Here is a 22,551-nt window from a genome sequence, read left to right as displayed (position 1 = left end):
TCATTCTATGATTGTGTTACAGGTTCAAGGTGCATAAACCTTGTTCATGTTTGGAAAGCTCCAGGCAAGGGAAGGTTAGGTTTTTAACATTTAGTTTTTATAGCATCTTTTCTCCCTTTATTTCAGTATGATAATTATGGGTTATATGGGGTTTGTCCTCAAACTTTTTTTTTTTTGGCTCAGTAATTTTTGGTCGGCGATTCCCTGGACACCAGAATATCCACCCCCCATGAAACCTGGTGGGCATTTTTGTGGTTAATTGGTCTCAAAGAGGCCGCATCAATCAAGCCCCTGACAACTCATTTGTGGTGTAGCACCAGATTGAAATGCAAAAACGTGGCACTTCAATTGTCAATATCTTTTGAAGAGATGTTCATTCCGAACTGTGTAAAATTTGATTTGTAGGATCACCACGACAATTGACACACGCCAATTTATTTAAATTATGTCCATATGGGGCGTTGCAACTTACGCATTTCTACAGTATATCTCAAGAGCCGTTTAAACTATTTGTAATTTGGTATGTGTACACTTAGTCAGATTTGATCACATCTCCTGATGTTTTATTTGGCTCATTCAACAAATGACTGCCAACGGCCAATATCTCGTGAAAAGCTTCAAAGCTATTAAAATTTGGCATGCTGCATCGACATACCACATTCTTTAGATTCACACCAAATTTCATGACTGTCCATCCAGGGGACATATCTCACTATCTCAAGACATGCTTGTGCCAGTAGGCTATTTTGTCTTATAAAAGGTCAAAGTTTCCAAAAAAAGCATTTAAATGTGATGTTCTGAACACCACTGCCACAGTCTTTATATGACTCCAAATTTTGTTCAAAAGACCTTTTACACACAACATTTGGTATGCATGCAAAGACTCTCACACAATGCATTGGCAGACATTTGTTTTGTTCTCTGATTTTTTTCTCTCTCTAAAATGTCTCTTTTGGTGTAGTGACAGCTTCAAAAAGATGGCCCAAACCAAACTCCCTCTTCATGAAAAGAGTCAAAAATATGTTTCTCCAATGTCTCTCTCAGACCCCAAAAAAGGCAAACACCATCTAGATTACTTTAAAGGTGTCCTCAAGACAGGTCATTGTCCAGGTGCTGGCTTCTAGGGTCAAAGCAGGATGGGATTTGAATGCCTCTGACAGACATCTGGAAAGCCTTTAATCCGGGCATTCTATGCCTATCAGGGACTTAATATTAATGCATACAGTATTTAGTGCTGCCTCGAACACAGTCCACTGTACATGTGAATTTTGCAGCACATCAAATAAGCTTACTTGTGTTACAGCTGCTGGCCTAAGCTTGGAGCCCGCCAGGGAACATCTGCCGGAGGTACTAGTGCCGCGGTCAGGCTTCGTAGCTGACATGTGAGCAGCGGCACACAGACCAGTCACTCACAGACCGGTCACTCACACTTGCTTTGGGATTTGTGTTCGCACTCACACGTCTTTGCCGTTTCACAATACTCTGAAATTCCACAAACATTTAGCCTGCCTTTGTGTCTCAGTGCAGTCTTTGTTATGTGGCTTTATTTCCAGTGAAAGCGGTGTGGTAGCCTATGTGCCAAGAGAGGCTTATGACTGTGCCTACCGTGAGCCGCATTACTTCCACAAAGACATGGTAACTTTTTTGAGTTACTCAATTCAACATAAAGGCTAAATGAGCCTTTATTTTTATTTCTTTCCCCACCCATATTTAAATTTACACACACTGAAGGTGCAATCATAATGTGATGACAAAATATGTTATTGATGAAATATGACACAATGTTGATCTAATAGTGGTTGACCCTAATAGATACAAATATAGAATACTATCCCTTTTCATTGAGAACACTTTTGAATATTGTGTCCTCTAATACCTTCACTTTACATAGGGGACATTGAAACTTACTAGGCTAATTGACCAACACAGAACACAACTTACAGAGCTTGATTAGGCTACCCACAGAGCTTTAGATTTCTCAAACATAAAGAGATTATAGGTTAATGGCTCAACTGAAAGTCTTATGGTGAAGTAACTGTTATAGATGAATTACTGTGCAGAGTATTGGAGATCAAAATCCACTTGCATTTTTAAATGTAACTTAAACAGCTATTTTCTTGCATACTTCATTTGCATACATGAGAAAGTGAACTGAGATCTATTTGTGAAAGTTGTCTACAATTTACAGGCACTATCCTTATCCCTAAAACCATACAATGACTATGTTTTTATTTTTATTTATTTGTATCTCTGAGCCCAACGACAAATATCACAGACTACAATAGTTGCTTGAAAGTTGCATTAGCTCGATGATGGCAAAAGGCAAGCAATTTAGCACAACTTCCCACGGCATCTGGCAAAACAAGGAAGGTTAGTGTGCGCAAAAATAGCGCATTCTGTCAGTCCACTGTTACAGAAACTTGCGCAATGAAGCAAAGCTTGTGTCGAATCCTTTCGGCCCCTGGTTTGTAATGAGGAAATTCTTTGAGGGATTCCGAGGAGGTTTTACCAGATTAATGCCTTTTACGCCCTTACACGTGAAACAGACCCTATAAAGACTTGAGCTTCAAAACTCATTGCGCTCTACTTTATAGTCAGAGACACAAACCAATACCTGGGAGAAATCAAACCGCTAAAAATGGCGGCCTATACTTTACCGGAGGGCTTTACTGATTTTGATATGTTTGGATTCGGCACTGCTCTGCTTGTTGAGGGTAAGTGATGCTGTCATGTGCAGACGGTCACATGCATAAGACATTGTTTATGGAAAGACTACAAGCATAAGAAACAGGTTAACGTAGACCCACAGGAGATTCCCAATAAAACGTAGGCTAAATAGAGAATTTGTTGAAGCTGTTACATTTTACATTAAAACATGTAGGCTAACATCCGTTGAAATCAAATAATGCATTTTTTATATTAAATCTATAAACAGTGAGGGTTCCAATGAAAAATTGTAAATGTTGCAAAGCCTTTGATACTTGTTGTACTGTTCATAAATACACTAACCTCGAAATAGGCTGCATGGTCTTGAAGGAGTAGGCCTAGCTTACTGTCAAATTCTCTATTGTGATTTTGAATACACTTGCTTGTTCTACAGGTCTTCTAGGATTTTTTCTGAACTCCATAGCAGCGCTGTCCTTTTTGCTAATTAAAGAGCAGAGGACTCCAAGCAACTTCATAGTGTTCAATCTGAATATTGCCGACCTTATGCTCAATGTGAACGGCCTCATTCAAGCCTACGCCAGCTATATCAGGTACAGATGTTCATTTATGACCTTCGCTATGTTGGCATTTGTCCGTCTCAGGAGATGATTGGGTTTCTAAGAAATGTACACTGAGAAATGTATGACATAGAATTCAGACAAACATGTATGACATAGAATTCAGACACTGAAATCTTTGTGGTTCTGTTTTGTGTGTCCAAGACTAAGATAATAATCTCAATATCAAAATGCAACAACCTCTTGTAATAGGGTCTGGCCATATGGTCAGGAGGGATGCATCAACCATGGCTTCCAGGGCTTAATTTCCATCTATGCAGCTATCAGCTTTCTTGCTGTGATTTCATGGGACAAGTATCACTATTGGGCTACCAGTGAGTAATAGCCTACTACTCATTAGAAACAATGTTTCATTTCTGTGAATTTAGACTGAAAGGACTGAAAAGGCTCCAATGAAGACATTCATTATGCATTTATAGTAAACACATACACATTTTGGATATTTGGATCATTATGTTTAATGTCCAATGAATCTGAACAAAAATTATATCCAGTGTGTCTTTCTCTAAGATGACTGAAAAAAAAAAACCACATAAGTATGAAGTCAGAGATGTAGGCTATCAAATAAATTCTGATTTTTGAATTGATATTGCTCTGTACCATCACAGAGCAGCCATTGTTCTGGGCGACCTCTGGTACCATATGCACTACGGTCTGGGTAGTGGCCATCTTCTGGGCCTCTCTCCCTCTGCCCTATTTTGGCTGGGGTGAGTTTGACTTTGAGCCAATGAGGGTCGGCTGCACTCTGGACTACACCAAAGGAGACAGGTATAACGTAACACCCTAGCTACTGTTTTTACCACTACTACTACCATTACTACTACTGCTAGTGGTAGCAGTGCTGGTTGAGTCAATACCTTGTGGGATTTGCAACTTAAGGTTCATTACAAAAAAAATGGATGTAAGGAATGGATTAGTAAGTGTAACATTAGACATTATGAAATTAAAATGACCTGTTCACCTGTTTTAATGGATAGTTTGAATTCAAACATAACCTTGCACTAAGCAGACTTTGGGGCAAACTCCACATAATGCCCTGCTGATGAATTAATTCTCTCTTTGGGGCAGTACACGACTGAAATACAAAGGAGTTTAGAAACAGTATATAGAAAACACATTGCACCATACCATTGAAAATTATAACAAAAGAAAATACCTTGGAGTGTATGCTATAGAGAATTAGAAAAGATTGGGACGAACATTTAGTAAATCTTCCAAAGTTTCTTTCAATATTTCTGTTTAAAAAAAAACCAAAACACTTTTTCTGTCTTTTTAAAACCAGACTTGTACAATTAGAATAGGATAGCATGAAGTCTATCTGTACTGTCATGTATGAACACGATTATGATGCTGCTGCTGCTAGCTACTTAAGTAAGCATCTTACTGCTCTAAACCATCACCTCACTTGCATATTCTCATTCCCAGCAGCTTTGTCCTCGGAACTGGAAATAAAAATAATAAGGGGCATAGACTTTGTTAAAATGTTAACAGCTCAGTAGAAGAATGCTACATACTCAAATTCAAGCTTACACTTTTCCCCCCATAGGAACTACACAACCTACATGCTGACTATTACCTTTGTCTACCTCCTCGTCCCTCTATTTGTGATGCATGATTCCTATAACACCATCTACAAATATTTTAAGAAGACTCACAACTACAAGGTACAGAGCTCCACAAAACAAACAAAGCCTAACTTCTTCAGTGTTATATAAGGCCAAGTCATCAAGCATGTTAAATGCTCAAAATCCAACCTGAAAATTGAATATAGACATATGTAATCTACATACATATATGTACAATTGCAGTGCACAGCATAAGACCAATGTAGCTATGATTGGTGATGATGCTACACTAATCCTTCTGCTTTGCCCCTGATGAACACCAGCTCTGTTTCATTCGATGACCATCTCTTTTTGTCTCTTTCAGTTCAACACCACTATCCCAGTGAAGTGTCTGCTGTTGACCTGGGGGCCTTATGTGGTTATGTGCATATATGCCTGTGTAGAGAATGCCAAACTGGTCTCACCAAAGCTAAGGATGGTAAGAAGGGTTCCTCATGGTTAATACAGAATAAGCATGACACAATGTTTTCATATAAGGTATACTGGGAAACTGTATAACAGTAAACTGATATCTTCGGTGTTGGTATTCATGAGTTTCATCAGGTCCCTTTCCACAGGTGTATTAATCAAGCACCATGCAGTCTGCATTGATAATCAGGGTGCTTGATTTTATACACCTGTGTAAAGGGACCTGATGAAACCCATGAATAGTGACAAATGTAATGATCTAATGTAAAAGTCATGGGTTTAATGTAAAAGTCTATTAACCCTTAAAGGTGTAGGTTTTTGAACATTCTAAGTTCCGCAACAATTGAAGGTTCTAAAATTCTATGTTGAATTCAATGAACCCAGATATTCTTTAGAATGTTAATTTCCCAACATTCCCGTCACACTACTCCTTTAAGGGTTAATAGTAATAAGGAATTGTTTTTCTTGTTTCAGATGCTTCCTGTGATTGCAAAGACCTCCCCAATATTCCATGCCATTCTTTACTCATTTACCAATGAGGCCTACAGAGGTGGCATCTGGCAGCTGCTGACTGGTCAGAGGGTTGCAGACAAGAGGAAATAAAAATGACACAAGGAAATAGAAACGCTGCTTAATCTGCTGTGACTGTATGCAAACAGTGCCAATCACAATCACAAATAGATTGGAAGTATAGAGTCCCACGTGTGAAGATTAAAGAAAACACTGCGAATTCCTTTTATCAGAGTTGGCGATGTAGTAGGGTGCATGTGTCTTTTGGTGACTTTGGTTGTTGCTTCTCCTCACCACTTTCTGCCTTAGGCACGTGCTGTCATGTAACTGAAAATGAAGAGCTGTTTTGGGACATGGTAGTTGAATCAATTCTGCAATAGGCCAGTTATTTCTAAAACAGACAGATTTGTTTTAAGGCCCACTTTCATGGCTCTTGTGCCTTCATTATATTTACCTCTTATTCTTCAAATAAAGAAACATGTTGGAGGGGATTTTTTTAATAAAATAAATGGCACTGTTTCATTCCACTGTATAATTGTGTATATGCAGTTACCTTGAGCATTCCAGCACAATTCTCTGTCTAACAATAGAAGACCAGCACTTGGCTCTATTAGATCTTGCCCCAGGTCTTTCGTTGACATTTCCTTAAATAGCAGACTAGTGTGCCAGTCATCTAACTCAGTGGGCTCGCTGACCACTCGCCTGTCTGACACAGTTGTGGCTATTTGGCTCATGCCAAGACCAACTCGGCCTAAGCAGCTTAGCTAGCCTTGCTCTCTCCCAAGAAGAAGTTTCTTTCCAGCTTATGTAAACGCACACGGCTAACCTTAGTGGCTAACAAAGATGTCTTCTCTGTATTAGGTCTTACTCCATGTGACCTGGTGGACTGTTAGGTAAATGGTTCACTTTTAATCAGGAGGCAAAAGAGAGCTGTAATACTAAGTAACCACGCAGAGGAGGAGGCAGGTGTGTAGTGAACAATTTGTGCTTTGAGAACTCTGATTGGCCATCTTACTTCACTGTAAACAAATGCTATTGTTTTGAACCTATCAGAAGATCAGTAACATAAAATGGTTACTAAGATATGACAATCTTGTGTGACAAATTATGACATTTCAAAGATGTCAATTATAGTGTTCACATTGGACATTTCTAAAGTCATTAAACTATTTAGGAATGGAGTTAGAATCATAAAGTGAGAACAGGCCCACATGAGGGGGTAAAACCTGATAATAGGCAAGGATGCCGATAGGGAAGGAGGTGTGACGTATTAACTGTAGCTAAAAACGTCAGGTGGCCATGCGATAATCCACGAGAAAAGCGCTGCTGTCACACTAACCCATGGGGCATGGACTGGTGAGGTGCTCCCACTGTACATGGAGGCCATTCTTGGCCTCACCTGGGCCTGAAATACCGGAGATCTAACCTCTGACAGATTGACAGTCAGCATGCAGTATAGTACACAACGTTCTTTTGGCCAAGCTTCGCACACCAGAAACAGCTGATGTTTCAAAGCAATGCACCAGCAACGGCTATACAATATGAATTGATTTTCTGAAAGCACTGTTGATAACTGGCAACTTTATCCATCTGAAAATGTAATTTGACTCACATCTCTCATGCTTCCATATGTAGTGTCATGGAACCACATACCAATTTAATTGTGTGTTATCCCAGTGCTGGTTTTGATTGTAGCCTAATGGTAGGGGACTGGACTTAACAATGAGAGATATGACAGCATAGGGGAATGCTAGATGTCCAGTTCTAGAAGAGGGCTGAACCAGAACAACTGGGAGCAGATTTTTCTCTCCCAAATGCCACAACCCCATAGTTATTCCTGAAATTCTAATGTTGGAAGGAAAGATCAACAGGCTAGCTCACACATACATCCAAGCTCCACAGGTATACACATTCTTATACAAATTTCTTGAATTTTCCCTGGGGATCAATAAAGGATCTATCTATCTATATACATACACACATTCACTGAGGCACACAAACACATTGATTAACATTGCCCCCATCAGGTAAATGTCATCCCCAGAAGTGTTACAGATCCTCCAGATTACTTGGCTACATGCGAGTTCTGAGAATCCAGCCTTCCTGTTGAGGTAGGCTATACTTTGCCTACACAGGCTAAATAAGGACCAGTTGGAAACGTTTCAGAGCAACTGCTCTAAATGACCCACTCTCTCTTACAAACGTACAGCTAAACTAGACCTGGATTCCCCTGAAACTGTAGTAGAGATCACAACCAGGGATGTAGAGGAGGATAAACGCAAATAAACACAGTTTATCCACTTCTTATTAGAGTTTATCCACCTCTCTAAAGAGTTTATTCACCAATTACAACCTTTAACATTAAAAAAACATTGGACAATCACCTAATCAAACATGTTCTGAATGCCTTTTTAAAAATCCGATACCGCATGGCGCAGTCCACCTTATATGATCTTACAGAATTCATAGTTTACCCACCTCTTATTTTACCACTACACCTCTGATCACAACAGACACTCTCATCTTAACAATGAGAAATACTACTCCTAGGCCTATGGGTAGTAGTTGTAGTAGCAGTAATTACTACTATTTTTCTTTTTCGCATGTCCAAATTTCCGTCAAGGATTCCCGGGACACTGAAAGACCGGGGTAGACGAAACTTGGTGGGCATGTAACCCCATATGGATAGCATGGAACCATCGTTTTTCGTTTTGATCTGTAGCCCCCCCCCCCCCCGTACTGGACCCACCGAAAGGAGGGTAGGGCAGACACAGTTTTCTGTGAATATCTTGAGAACCGTAGGGCCAAGGATGACCAATTTTGTCCGTATGTTTGCCTCCAGGGGTCATATTAACCCATTCCATGTGCACACATGTGCATAAACAGATACACACGCACACACATACATTCACAGTTATCATACGTATGACACATACTCACACAGTAGACATATGTACGCATGCATGCACATGCACAAACACACATACGCAGGCAAACACACAAGCACGCACACACACACACACATTAACATGTACACGCACACATTTCAAGAATTTCTCAGAATTATGAACAGGCAAGATGGGGGTGGGGTTGTATAAAATGAATTTTACATGTGAAATCTATGAACTAATCATATTTTGGTACTTGTTGTCTAGCAGATACCAGTGAGAATTGAGTGTGGATAATGCAATTTAGTGAGACAGTTAGAATCATATAGGCCTTTCAGCGTGATTTATTTTTGTGGAAAAAATGTGCTGGACTGGGCGGCGGTCATATTTTGTACCGCTCTGCGGTACATCTAGTTACAATAAATCATTGTAATAATAGTCATAATCATATTAATATAAGACAATTTCAAAAATAGGACTGTTAGTTATTTCAACAGCAATAATAATCCTTTAATTACTTATGCCATGACAATGTCAAAAAACAATCTCCAAACCATCACTGACTGTGTGCAGAAGATAATCCAATAAGAAACAACAGGAGTCAGATTTAATGAAGATACTTAATTGAGAAGTATAGCCTCTAGTCCTTACGTTAATCTGCTCCTTTTGTATACCATGTGTACCATGAACTTCAACATTATGACTATAACTGACCTTAATTTTAGATTTACATCTTTGCAACTTTGACTTGACTTTTGGGTGATTAAATATGATGACCGTAAGGTTATAAAATTAGGTAAAGCTGTGACGTATGGCAAAATTCATTCATAGTCTCTTTTTGCAGTAGATTAAATGTAATGGAATATTCAACTAAGATAGACTGCTGTTGTTCACAGCACTAAGCTATTTGTGGTTACTGATATACTCCGAGTCTCTGGCCCTCTTTTAGAGCCAGGCATGGTGAGCTGGCCCTCGGAAGAAAAAGTTTGGGGACCACTGATTTAACACAATAATAGAGAAGAAAATAAAAATAATAATACACTAGCTTTGACCAAAATGAGTAAGTAGTGCCCTTCCACAGGCTTTACAGTTGCTCTATATTTAAAAACAAAAGACTGTTGCCCTCTGTGCGTCGCTGTCGTCTCTGCACTGTCACAGCCATCTCTGCCATCGCCGCCCAGTCCAAAGGTCAGCGAACACCATCAGAGGTCAAACGTCAGAGTGTGCAAATAAACACAACACACTCAGCCCTCCCCAGCCTCATCTGAGGGTTTGACTATATGGGACAGATTGAAAGTGAAACATACACATGCTAAACCACAGAGAGAAATTGTGTAGTTATACGTTTAGCTCGATATAATACCACTACATGATACACTTCAATCCGTTTCATGCCTGTGATTCTACACATTTATGCATGTACTTACTTTACTTGCATTATGAACACAAGCAACGTCTGTTATAGCTCTTTTTTAAGAAATCATTTTTAAGGGATTGAGGGCATAGAATAATCTGGATTAAATCATATTTGCGTCACTGCTTTTTAGTGCTTCCTGCTCTAATTTATCAACACCCAACACTCACACAGGAGTTCTATGATAGATAGCCTCTTTACTTCTCTCTCTCTCTCTCCCCCCCTCCCTCTCCCATATAAACTTTCTTGTTCTGATTAGCAAACTTTGTGAATAGTCGTCTTTGGGAATTACAGAAAAGACGTATTTGCCACAGAACCACAGTTACTAGTGTTGCTTTGGTTGCTGTGATTACTCTGACGAGCAAAATAAGGGGATGTGAGTGAATGGGACAAGGTGAGATTGTCTGAGGTGAATATTAAGTGATAGCCGTTTACTCTTGCTCTGAAACAGGTGGGTCACCGATTGTGGTCAGGCAGACCATCAGGTGTCACCTTTAATTTCCAAAAGTGACAGGGTGAACGGCCTCCCCGTTAATGAAATGGGGCTCTCTAGTGAGCCGTGTCTAATCCCTCTATGTGTTACCGGATTAAAAAGGCATTATTGCCAGAGCAAAATTAACTGTCTTCCTAGGTTTCAATTCTGTTTCAATTATCCTTATTGGTATTACTATCATTAATGGCTGCAGACGCAGTGGTAGCGACAGAGCTTGCATTTTACAAATTTTCAAAAGTTAACGAGCTGCTGTAAAAATGCAGAATAATAATGGAAAACATTTTTTTTTCACATTTTCACCCAAATCTCCATGTCCAAATCAATGTGCATTCTTGAATACATAATTCTGGAATCAGCAGTGATGGACACCTTCTGAGTTTTTTTAAATGTATAAATAAAATAAAAATGCTCAGTAAATAATCAAATAAATAAAAAGTAGAATAAATACAATAAAAGGCCCCAGTGCTGCTGTGAAATATATTTCTTGCATCCGTATCGGCATTAGGGAAAGTGTTCATTGATATGTCCTGTGGGAGTATCTCTTCCTGTTAAAATTGGGTACATACACCTCACCAATATAGCGCCCAGATCTTAAAGAGGAAAAAAAAGACAAATCTATTTCTTGATTTAAATTATGCTGTATCTGTCTACAACCCAATACAATTGAAAGGCAACTATTCATATGGAGTGCCCCTGGAAAGTAAATAATATCCCTGAGTCCTACCACATCTTTTGCCCTCAGGTGTTCTCCTCCTGGCAGTCAAATCACAAATAATGCAGAATAGGGCCCAGGGTCTGAGTTACAAAAAATAAACTACACACAAAAAGTAGATAAAGACAAAATCCTCTGAGCGGATACAGGGAGTGTGCCAGAAACGGAATAAAATACCTTCTTAACTCATTGAATGCCAAGCTGTTTTCGGAAGCTTTGTCCTAGTGTGCCAGCAATCTAGACCATTGTTGATGATTTTTGTACAGCCACAGCATATTCTGTGTTATAGCTATGAACACATACAATGGCTCGTTTAAAAGGTGAGACTTTAAGCTTTCAGTGGGTGCAAACCGTGTATTTCCACACGCCTCTGTTCCTAAGAAATCCACGCTAAACAGTGGCTAGTTATCATTTTTTCTAGAAATGGAGATATGGCGTCTTTTATGAGTCACCATCACCGACATATTCGGCACCTCTTGCAAGCGCGACTCGGCCTACCACCCACTCCGCTAGGCCCGGCTCGTGGTGAAGATGGAACTCCCTCCTCAGCACGGTGTTCAGTCACTCCTTGTAATGTTTTTGACCTGTCGTGGTCAGTCATCTTGTCTTAGTAGAAAGGTGGACTCATCCAGCGTTGTCTGGCGAAAACACACCTGCTGCAATATCTTTTTCTTCGACTTTTTCATTTCTCCCTTCAGCACCTGAAAAGTGTTGCCTGCAAAGTTTCTAGGAAGAGATCTAACGAGACCTGCCACCTAGTGATAAACCCACGAAAATAAATGACCTGATTTTGAACAGGCGTGCATGTCACTGATAGGCTAATCAGTGACTGATTCGAAACAAAGCGGCAACCATCAAAAGCCGAGTTAAGATCAAACGTCCAGATAAAATGTCCAGATCTTGCGTTTTCATGAGTTTTCGATCGTGATATATTTCATTTCCATTCATCACAGAGTTCCCAAAATCACATATAAGGTGTGTTAGAGTGTCTAGTTTCGTAATTAAAAAAAAAAGCTAAAAACTAATATTAGCCTACGTTTTTGGCACTCAACGCATTTTGGCACTCAATGAGTTAAGATATTTCTGTTGGAGGTTGAACACCGATAAATAAATGCGCAGGCACTAATACATTCAACTGCAATTAAGGTAATTAAGGCAAATAAGACATTATTTGTGTGTGTGTGACAATGTATTCTTGCTTGTCGCCTGCTTAACCCGCAGGTGGCACTGTGATACAGCCAATAAATGTCTCGTCTGCATCTAAATTATTTTAAAGAGATGAGCTGAAAGATAATGAATTGAGACCATGTCTATAATATATGACCTAAACCTTTAGGCATAGCCTACATTTGACTATAGGCTATGAAGATATCTATTGGGGCAGCCGTGGCCTACTGGTTAGCACTTCGGACTTACAACCGGAGGGTTGCCGGTTCGAACCCCGACCAGTAGGAACGGCTGAAGTGCCCTTGAGCAAGGCACCTAACCCCTCACTGCTCCCCGAGCGCCGCTGTTGATGCAGCTCACTGCGCCGGGATTAGTGTGTGCTTCACCTCACTGTGTGTTCACTGTGTCCTGAGAGTGTTTCACTAATTTACGGATTGGGATAAATGCAGAGAAGGCTATATACTTATACCTTATACTTTCTGAGAGCACTCCAAGGCTAACAATTTACAAGTAAGGTTTAACAATTTACCTTACTAAACTATACTTTATATATAGGTAGCTATACTACTACTGTAGCTTTACTAATAGCTAGGCTTACTATTGTGATTGTAATCTCGGCGTTATTGAAAATGAGGGCTGCCCTCAATGGATTTCTGAGAATTAAAACCTACAAGTTGAATAAAAAAATATTGCTTGTAATTTGACATGAAGTATGTGTCAATAAACTTAAGCTTCAAACTTGATCATTTCGATTTTGAATTGTAATTGCTATGTTAATATAGGGCAGGCCTAATGTTTACTGATGCCATAACATCGGACAAAAGCGTCTGCCGTATAATAGGCCTACATAATTTTAGACCATTTTTGTTAGCCTAGGCCGATTTCTCAGTGTTTGACGTCACGTCTTGTTTATGTCGTCTGTGCTCCATTGTGACAAATAAAACACTCAGCGAGTCGAAGCTGGTAGCTTTGTTGGTAGCATAGGCTACTTGCCTGGCCTTCTTTCTGTCACCGTGTCCTCCTCCATCATCGGACCAGTTCAAGTGCCCTCGACGCCCGGCGCTCATATGACATCGCCTAAAAAAGCAAGCCAAATCTAAGCGCCCATGTCATCCAAAGTAACAGAGGTAGGCCAATGTATCCAAGTAGGTCTGTAACATACAAAAAGTAGCCTACAAAATACAATTCATGAGAATACGCTCAGGCCTGTAAAACTCTTTACTTTGCAGACTGTAGCCATATTGCACATACCATATAGGCTAAGGGCAGTAGTCATAGAGTCAACATTGAGCCAAATGTCCCATATACAAATTCATGAACAGATGTGACATGTTTATGTGTTTTCTTTTTAAATATAGTGTCTAATTGGCCTGTTCTTCCCATTTTCATGTTATAATAACATTGATTAGGGATGGTTCAATTAGTACTATGATAAGATCAACAAAAACCTTTGCATTGTTATAGGAAAATAAGCCCAGCTATTTTTTTATTTTATTTGCATTTACTCTGCTTTCTTCTAATGTTGCCCTTCTAGCCTATGTGTGGCCAGATTACCATGGTTCAATGTGATCATGTATAATACTGAAACCAAAACAACTGCACCCTAGACTAAGCTATGACACTTTTTATATGTTCTTATTTCCTCCTTGCTCCTTTCCACCTTTAGTTTTATTCCTGCCACCAAAAATAATGGTTTTGTATTCTGTATTTTGTATTTGTATTACTGACAGATATAGAAACATATTGTTTGTTAACCTTAAAGACATGTAGGCATAATCCCATACCACACACTGCCTGCATGAAAACATTTACTGACATGGGGCATGAATGTCACTGTAGGTTATCCATTAATAAACCCATCAGATTTTGTGGGGGTTTTTCCTCAGAAATGCCAGTGGCCACCCAAGGCCAACTATAAAGTTTAGTTAGAATTTCATCCCATCCATGCCTCAGAGTTCCTAGGAAGAACAAAACCTGTTTTTACCACAGTTTTGTTTCACACAACTTTCCCACACTTGATCACTTCAATGCTTGTGTCAACTCTGATACCACATTTTCAAAACAATAACACACAGGTCTAAACAGGAGCCCTTTGGCCAAAATGACACATTTTGCTTGCCAAAAGAAATGTCACAAAAAATGTAAAGGATGCAGCAAAAGCAAATTTTACCTTCAAAAACACAACTTGTAGTAAAATCACTGTGTGCTTTCAATCAACCATTACACAATGGACAACACAATGCAAAACATAGTTAAAAATATCAGGAGTTTCAGACTGCTATGTCTGTGGCATTTCTTTCCCATTTGTCTGGTTTTAGATAAACTGCGAAAGATCAAATGTACTGAATAAAAATTCATCCCAACATGTAGGCTAACTGTCAAATTTTATTGAACTACAACTTGTCATCTGTTACTTATAATGAATAGTTGCTGATTGAAGAATTGTGCAAAGGAGTTTCACGCTGTGATATTACACAGTTCATAATTTTGCAAGCAATATCGATTAGCTGTGAATATATACTTTCCATTTGTTCAACACAGTTTATCCAATAGAGCTTGGAGTCTTTATATAAGAACTGTGTTAAATGTTTTGAAAAAGGATGTGGAAAATGTGTTAAACCAATTAAAAAGTGTTAATAAGTGCAAGAGATGACCTCTGCTGTGCTAAGAAGGTGAAGCTCATGATCAAGTGGTTTCATTAAGTGCATCTTAGCAATCGAAAAAAGCGGCATAATTTGTTTATGAAATACGTGTTGAACTGACAAGGAATCCGTTAATTTTGCACATGTTTGCATAAACTATAAATTTGTGGTATTGGTATAAACTTTAAATGTCCCATCAACAATTGAGGGAAACAATAATGAATCACAACTTTACGTGTTGGGCTGTTGGCTAGTTAGGACTATAAAATTAATTCTAGTTACCAATTGTTAAGTAAAATTTGTGATTACATTTAATAGGCTGTAGCATTTTTATATATTTATTTTGAGCATAGTTGAATATTGAGGGGCGCGTGTCCCCAAAGTATTATTAAGACCTTGTACCATATTGAATCAACAAATGAGTTACATCTTATAGTCACTCTCTTTTGTACAACCCCAAATCAGAAAAAGTTAGGACATTGTGTAAAATACGAATAAAACAGAATGTAATAATCTGCAAATCTCGTAAACTCATATTTAGCTGCAAAAAGGACAGAAAACATATCAAATGATGAAAATGAGCCCTGCACCGTACGCCGGCGACCCGGGTTCGATTTCTGCCTGAAATTTGACTATTTCATGGAGAATACATGTTCATGTTTCATAAAAGTTGGGACGGGGGTAACAAAATGCTGGAAAAGTTGTGTAAGGATAAAGAAAACAAAAGGAGGAATGCTTCACAACTGATTAGGGTAACTGTGTGGACAAATGATGAAACAATATAATTGTAATGCTTCTTAACATGAAATTGTGAAGTATTTGGGGAGTTCATCGTCTACAGTACATAATATCATTGAAATAAAATCAGAGACTCCAGGGAAATCTTTGCAAACTAGGGATAGAGTTGAAAAACAGAATTGAATGGCCATGGTCTTTTGGACCTCAGATGTATGAGCTCAGGAATACCTCTGACAACCATTGTCTATGAGCACAGTTTGATACTCGATTCAGAAATGCTAGTTTATACAACAGCCAAAATTGAATTTAGGCATGATACAGAAATACCACCATCTGGGCCTGAGCTTGTTTAAAATGCTGAGGTAACGTGGATAAAGGTCCTGTGGTTAGACCAATCAAATATTGATTGGGGCACTTCGGACTTGGTTGCCGGTTCGAACCCCGACCAGTAGGCACGGCTGAAGTGCCCTTGAGCAAGGGACCTCACTGCTCCCCGAGCACCGCTGTTGTTGCAGGCAGCTCACTGCGCCGGGATTAGTGTGTGCTTCACCTCACTGTGTGCTGAGTGTGTTCACTAATTCACAGATTGGGATAAATGAGGAGACCAAATTTCCCTCACGGGATCAAAAGAGTATATTTATACTTACATGTATTGCAAATCTTTTTGGAAATCAATGTTTTTTTTTTCCAGGGAAGACCTTGAATATTTCAGGGAAACAATGCCAAAATGAATTCTGCACATATTTAACAGCATTTCTCCATAGAGAAAGAGTCCAGGTGCTAAAATGGCCTGTCTGCAGTCCAGACCTGTCAAATTAGGTGCACCATGGAATGAAAGTATACCTCATAATGTTGAACAACTGCAATCTGAAAATTGGGCAGGAACGGGACAACATTTCATTCTCAAAACTTTTCTCTCTCTCTTCTCAGTTCCTAAACATTTACAGAATTGTGTTAAATGAAGAGGTGAAGCAGCACAGTGGTAAACACTCCCTGTCCTAACTTTTTGTGAAACATATAGCTGACATCAAATTCAAGATGAACATATTTTCCATAGAATTTTCATTTTCAATATTTGATATGTTGCCTATGTCCTTTTTGCTGCTAATTATGGGTTTACTAAAGACTAAACTTTACTGAATCTGAATGTCTCCCACAGCAGAGCCTCACGACTAAGGAGTCTAGCCCTACTGGTGAAACAACTAAAAAGAAGAAAAAAAGACTCTCTTTTTGGAAACCTGATTCCACAACTGTGACAAGTGACACAAAAGCTAGGGAGAAGAGCCTCCTCCTGAAGGACAGCGGTTTTCCGGGCCTTCTTGGGACAGAAAGCATGGAGGAGATTTCGGCTTTACCGTTAGTGGGAAACATTCTTGTAGCCACTTGAGTTTCAGTTTTTCATGTTATTCAAGGATTGCAGCAACCTAGTGGGTGGCCTATATATACCCAAGTCTGTGCAAATGACTGCTTTAAATGTGGCATGAACTCCGCAGCTTTGCAGAATTTCTCTTAGGTCTCTTTTTGTTTGTTGATTCATTTCAGTGGGGCGTGGACCATGGGCGAGTTGTCCTGTTTGTCAACAGAGCAACCACTCTCCGAAGAGCATTTGGAGGGTGAGGGAACAAAGCCAAAAGACATGGCACAGAACTACAGTGCATCAGAGGCTGCCACAGTAGCCTAGCATGACACACCTGACAGAAGGCTACAGTAACAAAGACTAACAGCGAGAGTACAACATTCATTCTAAAACCTGAAAATTCATTCAGTCCTCACTTCTAGATTTACAGCTTAACTTTACTTTACTTAACTTTTGTAGCCTGAATTCAAAAGCTACTAAATCATTTTCAACAGATACAACAATGGTCCATCTTATCTAGGATTTATGATGTTTATTGCATTAGTGTTTTATTATGATTATGTCCATATTACTTTTTGCCATCATTTTGTAGTCAAAGCACAGCCAAAACAATAATATTTTGTTCTGTAGTACCATCAACCTCCGTATAATCCCCTGTTTTGTCTCCTGCAGAATTTAAGGCTGCTTACAGGCATATGAGGAGATTATCTAGGAGATCATCCCCTGTGCAGACCAGATCAGAGCAGAACGACACAGCCTGGAGTGATGAAGGTGAGCAAAATGTTGTGTCTGCACTTGGAACCACACCACAAGGTGTCAGTGTAATGTTACATACAGTAATGGGGGTTGATAGCCAGTGGAGAGAATGAAGAAGTATGAGTTCGGATGTAGAGTTGTACTACCATGCTTTGAATGCTATATAAATGAGTTTTAGTTCATACGTCGGCCTCCTGTGCTTTACTACTTTCAACACAACACACAGACAGACAGAGGCTCTCTACAGGGCTCCCAGTGCCACGGTCATAGGGACATGTATAACATTCACACCTGACGAAGACCTGGGTGGTCTAAACGTTGTGTATAAATGTGTATAACCCACCACTAAACTGGGAGCTTTAGAGACAGTGTGCGGATATCTTTTCTTTTGTTTTACTCGGTGTTTCTAGTATCCAGTACCTGTAGAATTGTTATAGATGTGCGCACACCTCTACACATTAGTTTGACATGTATAACATGTCAACTGGGTCTGTGCTTAGTGTCACAGAACACCTCCCGGAAATTATATAATATACTGTACACATTTCAATATATGTGTAAAGGAGAGAGAGACACAAATAGCCTTGAGGGGTTTGTAGAATAACAACTAATTTAAGTCTTAGCTTGTTATAGGGCAGTATTTCTCATCAAAGCGTGGTCCGCAAGCTTTTCCACATGGTCCGCGAGCAGACGTGGTAAAATAATGTTTGCAATATTGAACCAACTTGTATGTAATTCCAAACACTTCTGCAATAAGCTACGCCAGTTTAAATCTTATGAATCCTCTGGCACAATAAGCAAGATGCAAAGACAATAAGCAAAGTGGTTCAGTGAGTAGGCCTATTGTGTAATATACTGTTGAAGTAGGTCTACTGATTTTTAAAAAAGAAAAACAATTCTTTTTAGTTAGGTCCATTTATTGGTTAAGTGGTCCTTGGTCTGAAAAAGTTTGAGAAACACTGTTATAGGTTGATATTTAGTTTTTACATTGTCTGTGAGACTGTTTGAATTTAATTTGTCTGTTTTCAGATGATGAGGCTTTCCAGAAGTTTCTTTCAGTCATCACGGATAAGCAAAAATTCTCACGGTGTCTGAAAGGTTAGTTGGTTGCTATGAAACCCTGAAGCCTGTTCCTATTAACTTTGGTTGTCAGCTGTAGTGGAGTGGAGATATAACCCCCCCTCCCTCTCTGTCTATCCAGGTGACCCTAAGGCTGAGCCTTACATACACTTTTATAAAATCCTTAACAGCATTCTGAATGCAGATAACATTTCCAGTATTTCACCTGGGGAGCTCATGAGGTAAGCATTGTCACGTAGCACTCAGTGCAGCTCTTTGGAGTACTACCTTATAGTCTCTACTACCCATTTTTCAGTTGAAAACATCCTACTGGTTACAACATATTGTTTTTGTCATAATCCATCATAAATAGATCTATAAAGATTCAGGGCCCTATCTTCGTTGTCTAAAACACATGGTAACTAGTCAAAAGCCTATTTAAATTTAGTAGGCAGTGGCAGTGTTTCCGTTATCAAACGTCGGGGGGATGGCGCAACAAACCGTTCCTAGGTTTCTTAATCAGTCATGGGTGTGTTTGGGCCGTAAAATCATTTAAACCCATGAGAATGATATTTGTCATTCCTTTTAACAGCGCGCAGCACAACTTCAAACAGCGCATCGGTATTTAGATAGTCAGTGGCACATTTGAAGGAATCTGCTTGCACTCGAGACTGTATGGAACATTTATTCCACTAAACCATGCTTTACTAAACTCTAACACACGCATTTGCACTCGTCTGTTATTTTAACCCATTGGCAAAGTAAAACTAACTTCACCTTGGTCTCAGTTAATGACAAAACAGTTATACACAGTTATTTTTTACTATTGACTGAAAATAGGTTATCATCGAAAACATAGCCTGAAAAAAAGCAACACTTTCCCCAGTAATGTTCAAATGACTGAATACATTTTTTTTATCCTGCAGAGGAGTTGCTTACATCTCGTGACATCTCGTGATGTATTTCATAATATCTTTATTCTAATTATGTTTCCCATTTTAATCATGTAATTTGTAATGTTTTGCATGGATATGCGCTGGTGTGCGTTTATGGATGAGAGAAGCATGGTGCGTTGTGCACCCGCCCATATCACTGTTGATAATGGCTCTTAAAATAACATATAAACAACTCGCTATAGACCTGACCAGGTTTCTTTTGGTCAGTGGCGTAATGCCTCTTAGGTAGTGTATGATAGTAATTTTTAGACAGCGCGGCAGACCCCTCCTTAGGTCGTTAATTGCCACGCCTCTTGTCACGTCGCTTAAAAGAAGAGACGTGCAAGATAAGAATAAACGTTGCGTTTAGATAATCCGCTTTTCGCCTTGCGCCAGATAGCGAAAATAGGGCCCGCCCTAAGTCTGTCAACAAGCAAAATTTGTGTACATGAACAAAAGCTATAGCTGGTGTTGCATGTGGGAGTATTGAGCTGACTCATCAATGTTTGCGCTTAAGGTCTTGGTGTTAAATTTGCAAATAGTTTTTGCTTGGATATTAAATTGGCTTAAGTTAGACTTAAGACATTGCACTTCATTAAAATTAGTGTCTTCAATTAGTGAAACATGATGACCTCTGTTGGTATTCTGCTTCAAGAGGAACTATGTTTTTTGGCAATTGCACAGGTTTGATCAAAGAAAATTTCAGAATTTTCTGCATGGAGTATATGAGGAGAAACACAGTCAAGTGATCACCTATTATGCCAAAGGAGCCCATCTGGTGGGACTGCATTCCAGACAGCTGCTGAAGTACATCCAGCCTAATTGTTAGCATCAACATGGTTACAACAAAGTTATCTATGGTTATGGTTATGGTTATTGTATTAAGCAAACACTTTTGTCCAAAGGGCATGTCTGATCTATGAAGTATTTTTACACTTTTCAGTGCATTTGCATGACCGCAGATAAAGTCTGAGCCTCAAAACATTACATTTTACAACATTTTACAAAGTTGTCTCTTTCATCCAAGGCAGTGACGATACGGGGAGCCCTTATTCCAGGAAACCATACCTGAATCCTACCTACAGGCCACACATCAAATACATGTCATCACTAAAGATTCAGCATATAAAATCCAATAAAAGCAAGAAGACTGTGGAGATAGAGGATCGCATTAGACAGGTTAGTTATGTATACAAACCTACGGACCTATTAGTAAACTTCTGTAACCTTAAGTAGAGATGTAGATGCATGTAGTGTTGTGCATAGATGCCATATATCAAAGTTAGTAAAAAGTAATGTTTTTTGAAGTAGCAAGAAGCACAGTGCAACCGGAAAGTTTTCAAACCCTTTTAAGTTTCCCACATGTTGTTACGTTTCAGACTTATCTTAAAATGGATTCAACTCCAGTACTCCAATAATTCACAAAAAAAGCTGGTGTTTGGAGTGTTTATGCATTTATAAAAAATAAAAGACTGAAATATCCCATGAAGTCCATGAAAATGTGAAGAATTAAAAGGGTCTGAAAACTTTCTGGTTGCAATGTATGTTCAGTATAGCAGTGATACAGAATGCATGTGGTCGCGGAACATGAACATGGCTCTTTTGCTAACATTCTCCTCGCCACTCCGACAGCTAACAGTCAAACGAGAAGGGATGAAAACTAATGAAATGGTCACACCTGTGAAAATTAAGGTCCACCTGAAGGTGAAGAACAGAGAGGCACTGACCTATGATGACATTAACCAGATTAGACGCAAGGTGATCCACCCAGCACATACAGACACATGCACACACCCAAGTATATGCATAATACGCACAAACACCTGAACAATATTGCCCCAATGTAACTAAGCAATGCATCCTAGAGCAAATGTCATCAATTGCAGAATAGTAATCTTTTTTGGGTCTTACATCTCATGCAGTCATTTCTCCATTCATAAATATCCATTTCTTAGCAACACTTTCATTACCCTGTACATTTTTGCACCATTTCCTTCTTGTTTTCTGTTTTCTCCCTTTTCCCCTTTTTAGGCTAAGGAGGGAGTGGATTCGTACCTGCGCAGCCTGACCCTTTGTAAAAGGTGGGACACGTTACAGTCGTGGAGGTTCCTACAGAACTTCTATCCCACCCTGTCCGATAGCGCCAACTTCCCTGAGAGCTTCAGCACCTACAGCTGGAGCTGGAGCGGCCGGAGGAACATGGTGGAGATCTGCGAGCTGGTGGAGATTGTGGAGGCGGCCGCAGCCTCATCCACCCCCGCCTCTTCTGTGCCGCACAAATCGGCATGACCGGTCACATCTCATCTCTCTTGAGGCCAAGCCAAACATCCCTCCCTCTCCCCTCTCTGGCACATGCTGACTTCATTATTATGTCTAGAATAAAAACAATACCATTGGGTAGATAAAAATGACATGGCTGCTACATTTTGTGTTTAGCTCTCAGGCTTCTTTATTTTGGAAATCACTGCTCATTAGGGGTATGCCTCATGTAGGATTTCAGGGGTCCTCTCTATGGGACATGCATACTTCATGTAGGATTGTAGGGGTCCTCTCTGGTCTGTGT

At 39.5% G+C, this 22,551-nt stretch overlaps 2 protein-coding genes across 2 annotated transcripts; both read left to right on the top strand.

The window, feature by feature from the left end:
* The first annotated feature begins 2,428 nt into the window (after positions 1 to 2,428).
* On the top strand, positions 2,429 to 6,362 carry rgrb (retinal G protein coupled receptor b). Its single transcript, XM_048232709.1, has 7 exons — positions 2,429 to 2,714; positions 3,101 to 3,257; positions 3,477 to 3,598; positions 3,893 to 4,052; positions 4,831 to 4,948; positions 5,214 to 5,327; positions 5,792 to 6,362. Exons 1-7 carry the CDS (start codon positions 2,639 to 2,641, stop codon positions 5,918 to 5,920), a joined length of 876 nt encoding a protein of 291 aa, XP_048088666.1. The 5' UTR covers positions 2,429 to 2,638; the 3' UTR covers positions 5,921 to 6,362.
* A 7,109-nt stretch (positions 6,363 to 13,471) lies between these two features.
* On the top strand, positions 13,472 to 22,399 carry LOC125287147 (EF-hand calcium-binding domain-containing protein 3-like). Its single transcript, XM_048232701.1, has 10 exons — positions 13,472 to 13,628; positions 17,041 to 17,237; positions 17,424 to 17,494; positions 17,911 to 18,009; positions 19,024 to 19,092; positions 19,196 to 19,295; positions 20,673 to 20,812; positions 21,016 to 21,167; positions 21,621 to 21,746; positions 22,020 to 22,399. The coding sequence occupies exons 1-10, from the start codon at positions 13,608 to 13,610 to the stop codon at positions 22,275 to 22,277; spliced, it is 1,233 nt and encodes a 410-aa protein (XP_048088658.1). The 5' UTR covers positions 13,472 to 13,607; the 3' UTR covers positions 22,278 to 22,399.
* Positions 22,400 to 22,551: the final 152 nt, after the last annotated feature.

Source organism: Alosa alosa, chromosome 22 (genome assembly GCF_017589495.1).
Source record: "Alosa alosa isolate M-15738 ecotype Scorff River chromosome 22, AALO_Geno_1.1, whole genome shotgun sequence".
NCBI lineage: Eukaryota > Metazoa > Chordata > Actinopteri > Clupeiformes > Clupeidae > Alosa > Alosa alosa.
This window is presented reverse-complemented; position numbering and strand designations above follow the sequence as displayed.